The sequence below is a fragment of the Chrysemys picta genome, chromosome 1, assembly GCF_011386835.1.
Source record: "Chrysemys picta bellii isolate R12L10 chromosome 1, ASM1138683v2, whole genome shotgun sequence".
In the NCBI taxonomy this organism is placed as follows: Eukaryota; Metazoa; Chordata; order Testudines; family Emydidae; genus Chrysemys; species Chrysemys picta.
The window spans coordinates 297,718,703-297,730,900 of NC_088791.1; the positions used below are offsets into that span (position 1 = coordinate 297,718,703).

The window sequence follows — 12,198 nt, forward strand, 5'->3', positions numbered from 1 at the left end:
AAATGGTCTGTGGATGTGAAGCGGGTATCGGCGGATTGCAGGGCTCTAGCCATTGGAGATCTCTGTGCCTTGAATAGCGCGTGCGGCGCACGAGGCTGGGGCCACACGCCCCAGGCTCCCTAAAAACAAACCCACAAAGTGAAAAGTAAAAGCTGCCCGAACCCCTTGGGGGAGGTCAGAGCCCCTGGGGCTGCTGCTCCCTCGCCGCCCCAACAGCGCTGCTTCCAGCCCCGCTCCCCTGACATGCCCGGGCCCTCCAACGGCTCCAGACAGCCGTTATATGTCTGCAAACGGGTCCGGTTTCCACACAAAACCGTCGCACCGCTAACTGCGCTTCCCGCCCTGCCAGCGCGGCGCCAAAACATCCCTGCGTGCGACTGAGCCGGCCCCGCGCGAGAAGCAGCTCGCCAGGCCGGGCCCGCGCGCCGTTGCTGAGGGGAGCATGAGACACCGCCAACCGCCCAATTCCCACAGCAGCCCGCTCAGCTCCCCGCAGCCCGCCCCGCCCCATATTGAGCCAACCAAAGGCCGCTCATTGGAGTGACTTCACCTCCCCCTCCCCAGCGCCTGAACCGGCCAGCCACGCCCCTTCGCGGTTAAGGCAGCAGCTTCATGATGACTCGGTGATGCTGACGCAAGAGCTCGCGCCGCGCTAGCTCGTTGACGGGTGTTTGTTGCCACAGCAGTTATGTGGGGCGGAGCTGAGTCGCCGGAGCCGCTAGCGGGCGGGTGAGGCCAGCGAGACCAATGCAAAGTGCGGAGGGTCCGGGCGATGGACAAGTGGCGGCCGGGCGGAGAGTCAGCACCGCGGGCACCCAGACCGACAGCGTGTCAGGTGAGCGCCCCTCCCCCACCCCCAGACCGAGAGCGTGCCAGGTGAGCGCCCCTCCCCCTCCCCCTCCCCCAGACTGTGCCAGGTGAGCGCCCCTCCCCCATCCCCCACACCTGAGAGTGTGCCAGGTGAGCACTCCTTAATGCCCTTTCTACTGAGACTGCCCCACCCCTAGCCCCGGTCAGACAGCATGTCAGGTGAAAGCTTCTCTCTTCTGTATCCCCAGCAGACAGCCCTCCCCGATATCCAGGTTGACAGATAAGAGGGAGCCCGTCTCCCCCACAATGTGATATTTCCATGCCTTCAGGACTGAGCCTGGCAGCATGTCAGGCAAGAGCCCCCTTCTATCCCACTTGCCTCCCCTCACCAAACTGGCACCTACTCCCCACCTCCTTGGAGTCCTCCATCACTAGAAGTTGATCAACTAGGGCTGTGCGTCTTTCTAACAGATGTGCTGTAGTCAGGGTGAAAGTAACGCGGTACGGTCTGGTATGGCGTACCGGTAAAACGTGGCCGCCGGTACCGGCCCCTGCCACCTTACTTTAACATCACTGCCACTTTTGTGTCCCCTGTCGTTGGCCTTGCTGGGGCAGCGCTTTATCGTCCCTGCCCCTTTTGCCCCCCCACCCACCCACCCAGGCTGCCAATGCGGGGGGCAAAAGGAGCAGCTGCCCCAGGGCCGGCGATTTAAAAGGGCCCAGGGTTCCATCTGCTGCTGCAGTAGTGGCAGCAGTGGACAGAGCCCCAGGCCCTTTAAATCGTCCCTGGAGCCCTGGGCGGCATGGGCCAGTCAGCCTGGAAGGGCTGGCTGTGGGATGCTGACCACCAACCCTTCCAGGGGGAGCAGAGCCAGCCCCGCCCCTTCCAGGGCCCCCGTGCAAGTAAGTTTTCAGTTTTACTTTCACTCCTGGCTGTAGTTGAAACAGCAGTTATAGGCCTGATGGAGAAATCATTGGGTGAAGTTCTTGGCTTGTGTTAAGCAGATCAAACTAGTGGTCCTTAAAATCTATGACTACAGTGGAGGAGGCTCCCCCACTGGGACATCGACAGCATGTTAACTGAGTCCCATTTTCAAAGAGCTTACCATTCAATATGTAAATACATAAAAGACGGAAGAATATTCTGGAAAACAAGATGTGTGGATGACTGTTTTCTTCTCTCTTTCCTTCCACTCCCTTATTTTTTCGCACATCTTTTCAAATTATAATCTCATCTAAGTTTACACTATGGTAAAATCTTTTCTAGGTAACTGGTCCTAATTTGCTATTGCAAGAGCTGTAAGTGTAGGAGTATATATTCTCATGTATGCTAGCAGATCTTCCTTTGTAGTTCTTTGTTTACATGATACATACACTTTAAAATTATTTAATGATTAGAAATGTCGCTTAGCCATCTATTATCTTTTGAAACACTCATTAGGGAGTTTGTAAGTCTATTTCTGCCTGGTAACTGCTTCTTTGGCAGGACGGCTCAGAGATTTTTCCCATCATTCTTCTTGACGTTTTCCTAGCATTACTAACAATGGGTGTTTCCCATTAAATTTTATTTATATGGTTTCCTGCTAAACCAGTACTACTTACTTGAGTTTGGGATATAGTTTTATCTTTTTCCTTGTATTGTATGTCTTAACTGGGTTTTATGGCCTGTGTACTTAATTATGAAGCATTCCTTTTCTTAAAAGTAACACTGTTGGAATTGACAGTCCTGTGGCACCTTATAGACTAACAGACGTATTGGAGCATAAGCTGCGTCTGACAAAGTGGGTATTCACCCACGAAAGCTTATGCTCCAATACGTTTGTTAGTCTATAAGGTGCCACAGGACTTTTTGTCGCTTTTTACAGATCCAGACTAACACGGCTACCCCTCTGATACTGTTGGAATTATTATTATTAATACAGGATATTACCATGACACCAATTCAATCATAAATTCCTTTATTAAATCCAAAGACCAAATTATTCCTGAACAGTTACTCTAGCCATGTCTAAAAATCTAAATATGCCTTCATATGCCTACAGGCATGATCCACCTATAACATGGCCCAAATAGAGGTTTTGCAAAATAATCTTGCAAGAGTGTTATGAAATTCTAACTGAAACTAATTTTGATTGGCTTCAGATTTTCCCTTAGTGTTTGTGACCCAAATGTAGCAGGGGGAATAAGGTGTATGTGCAGACTGCCCATGAATACCACACTTATGCTGCCTCAGCACCATGGGAAATAAAGATGGTGCTGCTAAAGCTCTGCTTAAGAAGAGAACCATTCTCCCTTCTGCTTGAATTCCTCTGAGAAACCCAGTCCTTATGGTGGGTACAGATGGGAAGAAAACCTTCTATCCAGCCTTGGTTCTCTTTCTGCCAGTGTAAACCCTTGGAATTGAATAACAAGCGTTTGTTTTCCCTGCTGTTGCGTGATACTGAAATGAAGGATAGTGTTACTTCCTGGATGACATTTTATGTGACACAAAGCTTGGCTCCTATTCATTCCCGACCGATACTCTAGCCAGGAATCGCCCTTTGACACTGCTTTTGCTGAGTCTTGTAGTGGGGATGAGATCAGCATCCCCAGGATTATTTGGGAGGATGATGGTGCTTTGATACACCTGCAAAGTTCTCTTTCAATAACTATACATTGGCAGCAGTTTAAAAAAAAAAAAAAGTGGCTTGATTTTTCAAAGGTTCTGAACTCTTGCAAAAAGGGAAGGAGGAGGATCCCGGGAACTACAGGCTAGTCAGCCTCACCTCAGTCCCTGGAAAAATCACGGAGCAGATCCTCAAGGAATCAATTTTGAAGCACTTCAAGGAGAGGAAAGTGATCAGGAACAGTCAGCATGGATTCACCCAGGGCAAGTCATGCCTGACTAACCTAATTGCCTTCTATGATGAGATAACTGGCTCTGTGGATGAGGGGAGAGCAGTGGAAGTGTTATTCCTTGATTTTAGTAAAGCTTTTGATACCGTCTCCCACAGTATTCTCGCCAGCAAGTTAAAGAAGTATGGGCTGGATGAATGGATTATAAGGTGGATAGAAAGCTGGCTAGATCATCGGGCTCAGCGGGTAGTGATCAATGGCTCCATGTCTAGTTGGCAGCCGGTATCAAGCGGAGTGCCCCAAGGGTCGGTCCTGGGGCCAATTTTGTTCAATATCTTCATTAATGATTTGGAGGATGGTGTAGACTGCATCCTCAGGAAGTTTGCAGATGACACGAAACTGGGAGGAGTGGTAGATATGCTGGAGGGTAGGAATAGGATACAGAGGGACCTAGACAAATTAGAGGTTTGGGCCAAAAGAAATCTGATGAGGTTCAACAAGGACAAGTGCAGAGTCCTGCACTTAGGACAGAAGAATCCCATGTACTGCTACAGACTAGGGACCAAGTGGCTAGGCAGCAGTTCTGCAGGAAAGGACCTAGGGGTTACAATGGATGAGAAGCTGGATATGCATCAAGAGTGTGCCCTTGTTGCCAAGAAGGCTAACTGCATTTTGGGCTATATAAGTAGGGGCATTGCCAGCAGATCGAGGGACGTGATCGTTCCCCTCTGTTCGGCATTGGTGAGGCCTCATCTGGAATACTATGTCCAGTTTTGGGCCCCACACTACAAGAAGGATGTGGAAAAATTGGAAAGAGTCCAGCAGAAGGCAACAAAAATAATTAGGGGGCTGGAGCACATGACTTATGAGGAGAGGCTGCAGAAGAGAAGAATGAGGGTGAGATTTGATAGCTACTTTCAACTACTTGAAAGGGGTTCCAAAGAGGCTAGATCTAGACTGTTCTCCGTGGTACCAGATGACAGAACAAGGAGTAATGGTCTCAAGTTGCAGTAGGGGAGGTTTAGGTTGGATATTAGGAAAAACTTTTTCACTAGGAGGGCGGTGAAGCACTGGAATGGGTTACCTAGGTAGGTGATGGAATCTCCTTCCTTAAAGGTTTTAAGGTCAGGCTTGACAAAGCCCTGGCTGGGATGATTTAGTTGGGGATTGGTCCTGCTTTGAGCCGGGGGTTGGACTAGATGACCTTCTGAGGTCCCTTACAACCCTGATATTCTATGATTCTAACTGACATTAACTTCAGTGGGTTGCAGGTGTTCAGCACCTCTGAAAATCAGGTCACACTATGTTTGTTTAAGGTCCACCTTAACAGATATTTGGAGTTGCCCTTCAGACATATAATACAAGCTATCCATTGTGCTATACACTTTTGTTTACCATCTATAAGGAATATATATGTTCTGGCTACAGAAGGGCTCTGAAATTCATAAATGCAATAGAAATATAGATTAATGGGATAAACTCTACAACCCAAAATTACATGAAGAGTAAACCTATTTTACTGTTTTGTTTTTCTTTAGAAAATGTGAGAACAGGAATTTCCTCACACTTCTTATATATTGCATAACAATTGGGGTCCCGCAGGGATCAGTTCTGGGTCCAGTTCTGTTAAATATCTTCATTAATGATTTAGATAATGGTATAGAGAGTATGCTTATAATGTTTGCGTATGATACCAAGCTGGGAGGGGTTACAAGTACTTTGGAGGATAGGATTAAAATCCAAAATGATCTGGACAGACTGGAGAAATGGTAGTACTGAAGTAAATAGGATAAAATTCAATAAGGACAAATGCAAAATACTCCATTTAGGAAGGAACAATCAGTTGCACACATGCAAAATGGGAAATGACTACCTAGGCTGGAGTACTGCAGAAAGGGATCTGGGGGTCAGAGGGACCACAGGCTAAATATGAGTCAACAATGTAACGCTGTAGCAAAAAAAGCGAACATCATTCTGGGATGTATTAGCAGGAGTGTTGTAAGCAAGACAGGAGAAGTAATTCTTCCACTCTACTCTGCGCTGATTAGGCCTCAACTGGAGTATTGTATCCAGTTTGGGCACCACATTTCAGGAAAGATGTGGACAAATTGGAGAGAGTCCAGAAAAGAGCAACAAAAATGACTAAAGGTCTAGAAAACATGACTTATGAGGGAAGATTGAAAAAATGGGGTTTGTTTAGTCTGGAAAAGAGAAGACTGAGAGGGAACATGATAAGTTTTCAAGTACGTAAAAGGTTATCACAAGGAGGAGGGAGAAAAATTGTTCTTTTGAACCTCTGAGGATAGGACAAGAAGCAATAGGCTTAAATTGCAGTAAGGGCAGGTTAGGTTGGACATTAGGAGAAACTTCCTAACTATCAGGGTGGTTAAGCACTGGAATAAATTGCCTAGGGAGGTTGTGGAATCTCCATCATTGGGGATTTTTAAGAGCAGGTTAGACAAACACCTGTCAGCAATGGTCTAGATAATACTTAGGCCTGGTCTACACTACGGGTTTAGGTCGACTTTAGCAGCGTTAAACCGAATTAAGCCTGGACACGTCCACACAACGAAGCCCTTTCTTTCGACTTAAAGGGTCCTTTAAACCGGTTTCTTTACACCACCTCTGACGAGGGGATTAGCGATAAAACCGGTCTTTGCGGGTCGGAATTGGGGTAGTGTGGACGGAATTCGGCGTTATTGGCCTCCGGGAGCTATCCCACAGTGCTTCATTGTGACCGCTCTGGACAGCACTCTCAACTCAGATGCACTGACCAGGTAGACAGGAAAAGACCCGCGAAGGTTTGAATTTCATTTCCTGTTTGCCCAGCGTGGAGAGCACAGGTGACCCCGCAGAGCTCATCAGCACAGGTAACCGTGATGGAGTCCTCCCAGGATCGCAAAAGAGCTCCAGCATGGACCGAACGGGAGGTACGAGATCTGCTCGCCATATGGGGAGATGAAGCAGTGATAGCTGAACTCCGTAGCAGTAAAAGAAATGGAAAAGTATTAGAAAAGATCTCCAAGGCCATGAAGGACCGAGGCCATAACAGGGACACACAGCAGTGCCGCGTGAAAATTAAGGAGCTACGGCAAGCTTACCACAAAGCCAGAGAAGCAAACGGAAGGTCCGGGGCAGAGCCGCAAACTTGCCGCTACTACGCGGAGCTGCATGCGATCCTAGGGGGTGCAGCCACCACTACCCCAACCGTGTGCTATGACTCTCTCACTGGAGAAACACACAGGGAAGACGGTTCGGGGAACGAGGAAGATGACGATGGAGGTACTGTAGGTAGCTCACAGCAGCAAGGAAGCGGAGAAACCGGTTTCCCCAACAGCCAGGATATGTTTGTGACCCTGGACCTGGAACCAGTAACCCCCGAACTCACCCAAGACCCTCAGGGCACACAGGAGACCTCTGGTGAGTGTAACTTTGTAACTATTTGTAAACATTACAAAAAAAAAGCAAGCGTGTTTAATGATTACTTTGCCCTGGCAATCGCGGCCAGTACATCTACTGGAAAAGTCTGTTAACGTGTATGGGGATGGAGCGGAAATCCTCCAGGGACATCTCCAGAAAGCTCTCCTGGTTGAAATGGGGTGATTTTATTAAGGGGACATTCAGAGGCGCCCGTTCCTGCTCTTCTGACCAGAAATGTTCCCCGCTGTTAACCACGCGGTGGGGGGAGGGGTGAAGTGATCATCCCAGAGAATCGTGGTGGGGGTGGGGGGGTTTACTTGTGTTTGTGCCGCATGTTAACCGGGAAACCGCAGCCCCCTCCTTTTACATTGAAACCCCATTTTAAATGGACAACCCAATTCATCCTTGATATGGGAAATGCGCTGCTGTTTGCAACCTTTCCCGCATGTTAAGGTTAAAAAAGCCAAAACACTGTGGCCTACGATGGCTGCCTGCAAGCCGAAATATGCGACCTTGTAATGAAAGAGTGTACCCATTGTTCTCTAAAATGTGTCTTTTTTAACCACCTCTCCCTTCTCCTCCGCCAGCTGCAAATGTTTCTCCTTCGCAGAGGCTCGTGAACATTAGAAAGAGAAAACGTAGGACGAGGGACGAGATGTTCACGGAGCTGCAGATGTCCGCCCAGGCTGATAGAGCACAGCAGAATGCGTGGAGGCAGTCAATGACGGAGATGAGAAAAGCCCAATATGAACGAGAGGAGAGGTGGCGGGCTGAATCGCGGGAAGAACAGAGCAAGTGGCGGGCTGAAGACGATAGGTGGCGTCAGCTTGCAGACAGACGGCAAGAGGCAATGCTCCGTCTGCTGGAGCATCAAACTGATATGCTCGAGCGTATGGTTGAGTTGCAGGAAAGGCAGCAGGAGCAGAGACCGCCGCTACAGCCCCTGTGTAACCAACAGCCCTCCTCCCCAAGTTCCATAGCCTCCTCACCCAGACGCCCAAGAACACGGTGGGGGGGCCTCCGTCCACCCAGTCACTCCACCCCAGATGATCGCCCAAGCATCAGAAGGCTGGCCTTCAATAAGAGTTAAAGTTTTAAAATGCAGTGTGTCCTTTTCCATCCCTCCTCCCCCACCCATCCCAGGCTACCTTGGCAATTATCCCCCTACCTCTGTAAGGAACTAATAAAGAATGCATGAATGTTAAAAAAAAATGACTTTATTGCCTCTGCAAGCGGGAGGGGAGGGTGGGGTGGGGTGGTTGGTTTACAGGGAAGTAGAGTGAACCGGGTCGGGGGGGGGGGGTTTGGAGGGTTCATCAAGGAGAAACAAACAGAAGTTTCACACAGTAGCCTGGCCAGTCACAAAACTCGTTTTCAAAGCTTCTCTGATGCGCACCGCGCCCTGCTGTGCTCCTCTAACCGCTCTGGTGTCTGGCTGCGCGTAATCAGCGGCCAGGCGAGTTGCCTCAACCTCCCACCCCGCCATAAAGGTCTCCCCCTTACTCTCACAGATATTGTGGAGCGCACAGCAAGTAGCAATAACAATGGGGATATTCTTTTCGCTGAGGTCTGAGCGAGTCAGTAAGCTGCGCCAGCGCGCTTTTAAACGTCCAAATGCACATTCCACCACCATTCGGCACTTGCTCAGCCTGTAGTTGAACAGGTCCTGACTCCTGTCCAGGCTGCCTGTGTACGGCTTCATGAGCCATGGCATTAAGGGGTAGGCTGGGTCCCCAAGGATCACAATAGGCATTTCAACATCCCCAATGGTCACTTTCTGGTCCGGGAAGAAAGTCCCTTCCTCCAGCTTTCGAAACAGAGCAGAGTTCCTGAAGACGCGAGCATCATGTACCTTTCCCGGCCATCCCACGTTGATGTTGGTGAAACGTCCCTTGTGATCCACCAGGGCTTGCAGCAGCATTGAAAAGTACCCCTTGCGGTTTACGTAGTCGGTGGCTTGGTGCTCTGGTGACAAGATAGGGATATGGGTTCCGTCTATGGCCCCGCCACAGTTTGGGAATCCCATTTCAGCAAAACCATCCACTATTGACTGCACGTTGCCCAGAGTCACTACCCTTGCTATCACCAGGTCTTTCATTGCCCTGGCAAATTGGATCACAGCAGCCCCCACCGTAGATTTGCCCACTCCAAATTGATTCCCGACTGACCGGTAGCTGTCTGGCGTTGCAAGCTTCCACAGGGCTATCGCCACTCGCTTCTCAACTGTGAGGGCTGCTCTCATCTTGGTATCCTGGCGTTTCAGGGCAGGGGACAGCAAGTCACAAAGTTCCATGAAAGTGCCCTTACGCATGCGAAAGTTTCGCAGCCACTGGGAATCGTCCCATACCTGCAGCACGATGCGGTCCCACCAGTCTGTGCTTGTTTCCCGGGCCCAGAATCGGCGTTCCACGGCATCAACCTGCCCCAGTGACACCATGATTTCCACATTGCTGGTGCCTGTGCCTTGTGAGAGGTCTATGTCCATGTCAATTTCCTCATCACTCTCGTCGCCGTGCTGCAATCGCCTCCTCGCCTGGTCCGGGTTTCGCTTTGGCATGTCCTGGCTCTGCATATACTCCAGGACAATGCGCGTGGTGTTCATAGTGCTCATAATTGCCGCGGTGATCTGAGCGGGCTCCATGATCCCAGTGCTAGCTATGGCGCCTGGTCAGAAAAAAGGCGCGAAAGTAGTATCTGATGGACCAGGAGAAGGAGGGAGGGAGGGAGGGAGGGCCGAGTGACGACATGGCGTACAGGTACAGGAACAGGGAGAAACACAAACAACTGTCACACAGAATGGTCCCCCCAAAGATTAAAATGAAAACCCTGGGCTTAGCAGGCCATTGATTTCACGGAGGAAGGGGAAGCATATGAATACAGAACAAATCTATTTTTTACATCTTAAGGTGGCAGCCGACGGTGCAGCATGAGTGACAGCCATACCCATACCAGTATGACGATGACGGATACCAATCATAAAATACCATCATCTGCCAAAAGGCAAGGGGCTGCTGCTGTGTAGCAATGCAGCCCCACGTCTGCCAGCCCCACGTCCGCCAGCACCCAGCATCGCCCTCGGCCTCTTCTGGGTGCTTAGCAGACAATACTGGGCAATTGGCAGAAAATAGTATATTACGACTGGTAGCCATCATCATCGAAACAGTAGCATGTCTGCCCAGGTGGCCATGATTGACAGCCACACCAATACGATGACGACGGGTACCAGTCATAATATACCATCGCCTGGCAAGGGGCTGGTGCAATGCAGCCCTACGGCTGCCAGCCCCATGGCTATCACTCATGCTACACCGTCTACCGCCAAAAGGCAGTTAGCAGCTGCTGCTGTGTAGCAATGCAGTCCCACGTCTGCCAGCACCCAGAGGACATATGGTGACGGTGAGCTCAGCTGAGCTGAGCGGGCTCCATGCTTGCCGTGGTATGTTGTCTGCACAGGTAACCCAGGTAAAAAGGCGCGAATCTATTGTCTGCGTTGCTGTGACGAGGGGGGAGGGGCCTGACGACATGTACCCAGAACCGCCCGCGACACTGTTTTGCATCATCCGGGCATTGGAATCTCAACCCAGAATTCAAAGAAAAGGCGCGAACCGCTTCTCAGCTCTCTGAGCTGTGGCGCAAACGTAGTATCTGACGGACTAGGGGAAGGAGGGAGGGCGGGCTGAGTGACGACATGGCGTACAGGCACAGGGAATTAAAATCAAGAACGGTGGCTGTGCATCAGGGAGAAACACAAACAACTGTCACACAGAATGTTCCCCCCAAAGATTAAACTGAAAACCCTGGGCTTAGCAGGCCGTTGATTTGACGGAGGGAGGGGGAAGCAAATGAATACAGAGCAAATCTATTTTTTACATCTTAAGACGACGGTGCAGCGTGACTGATAGCCCTCGGCATCTTTCTGGGTGCTTGGCAGCAAATACGGGGCGGCGTATGACGATGGTCTTCAGGCCTATTGCACAATCGGCTGCTCAGGGAAGACTCTGCTAACGTGCGATGACCCGACTTGTAATAGGACGGCTAATAGTCGTAATACACCATTTACTGCCAAAAGGCAAGCCCCACGGCTGCCAGCACCCAGATCGCCGATGAAGGCTACCAGTCTACTGCACCGTCTACCGCCAAAAGGCAGTTAGCAGCTGCTGCTGTGTAGCAATGCAGTCACACGTCTGCCGGCACCCAGAGGACATATGGTGACGGTGAGCTGAGCTGAGCGGGCTCCATGTTGTCTGCACAGGTAACCCAGGAAACCCAGGTAAAGAGGCGCGAATCTATTGTCTGCCGTTGCTGTGACGGGGGAGGGAGGGGCCTGACGACATGTACCCAGAACCGCCCGTGACACTGTTTTGCATCATCCGGGCATTGGGATCTCAACCCAGAATTCAAAGGGGCGGCGGAGACTGCGGGAACTGTGGGATAGCTGTGGGATAGCTACCCATAGTGCAATGCTCTGGAAGTCGACGCTAGCCTTGTACTGTGGACGCGGTCCGCCGACTAGAGCACCTAGAGCATTTTATTGTGTGGACACACACAATCGGCTGTATACAACCGATTTCAATAAAACCGGCTTCTATAAATTCGAACTAATTTCGTAGTGTAGACGTACCCTCTGTCCTGCCATGAGCGCAGGGACTAGGCTAGATGACCTCTTGAGGTCCCTTCCAGTCCTATGATTCTATGATTGTTGCTGTAATGTGCACATATTACTTATGTTTGCATTGATTCTAATTAGCTGTGATGCTATTTGTGATTCTTCTGTGGAGAGAACTCTAAAAATAAACTGTTGCTTTAAAAGGTCAGTTACATTGGGTTGTATGCAAACACATTTCTTTACCTACTTGTCTCTCTATCTGGGTTCACATAACAGCACCCATCGCTACAGTAGCCAAATGCCCATAGCCTCTCTTCCTCCCCCCGACCCCCCCCCCAAAAAAAGAGAGAGAGAGAACATCAAAATAGGCCACTGGTCTAATTGTTCTTCCTACTTTCCCTGAGGCAGTTAGGACTGTTTTAAAAATAAATAAATACAAATTCCCTCTTCTATCTCTTCTCGCTTTCACTTTTTTCACCTTCCTTCCTATAAGTATTAAAAAGGATGGGAGAAAGGATTGAGCCTTG

General features: G+C 49.9%; 1 protein-coding gene across 1 annotated transcript; it reads left to right on the forward strand.

The window, feature by feature from the left end:
• The first annotated feature begins 601 nt into the window (after positions 1-601).
• Positions 602-8,277, forward strand: LOC135983232 (uncharacterized). The gene is made up of 3 exons (XM_065593862.1): positions 602-835; positions 6,475-7,065; positions 7,653-8,277. Exons 1-3 carry the CDS (start codon positions 748-750, stop codon positions 8,153-8,155), a joined length of 1,182 nt encoding a protein of 393 aa, XP_065449934.1. The 5' UTR covers positions 602-747; the 3' UTR covers positions 8,156-8,277.
• The last annotated feature ends 3,921 nt before the right edge of the window (positions 8,278-12,198 follow it).

What these genes read in the sequence shown, in the direction of transcription:
- LOC135983232 (XM_065593862.1), top strand. Translation starts at nt 748, where the DNA reads ATGCAAAGTGCGGAGGGTCCGGGCGATGGACAAGTGGCGGCCGGGCGG. An exon ending in CCAGACCGACAGCGTGTCAG is followed by an intron (nt 836 to 6,474) that starts GTGAGCGCCCCT and finishes CTGTTTGCCCAG; the next exon opens with CGTGGAGAGCACAGGTGACC. An exon ending in GGGCACACAGGAGACCTCTG is followed by an intron (nt 7,066 to 7,652) that starts GTGAGTGTAACT and finishes CTCCTCCGCCAG; the next exon opens with CTGCAAATGTTTCTCCTTCG.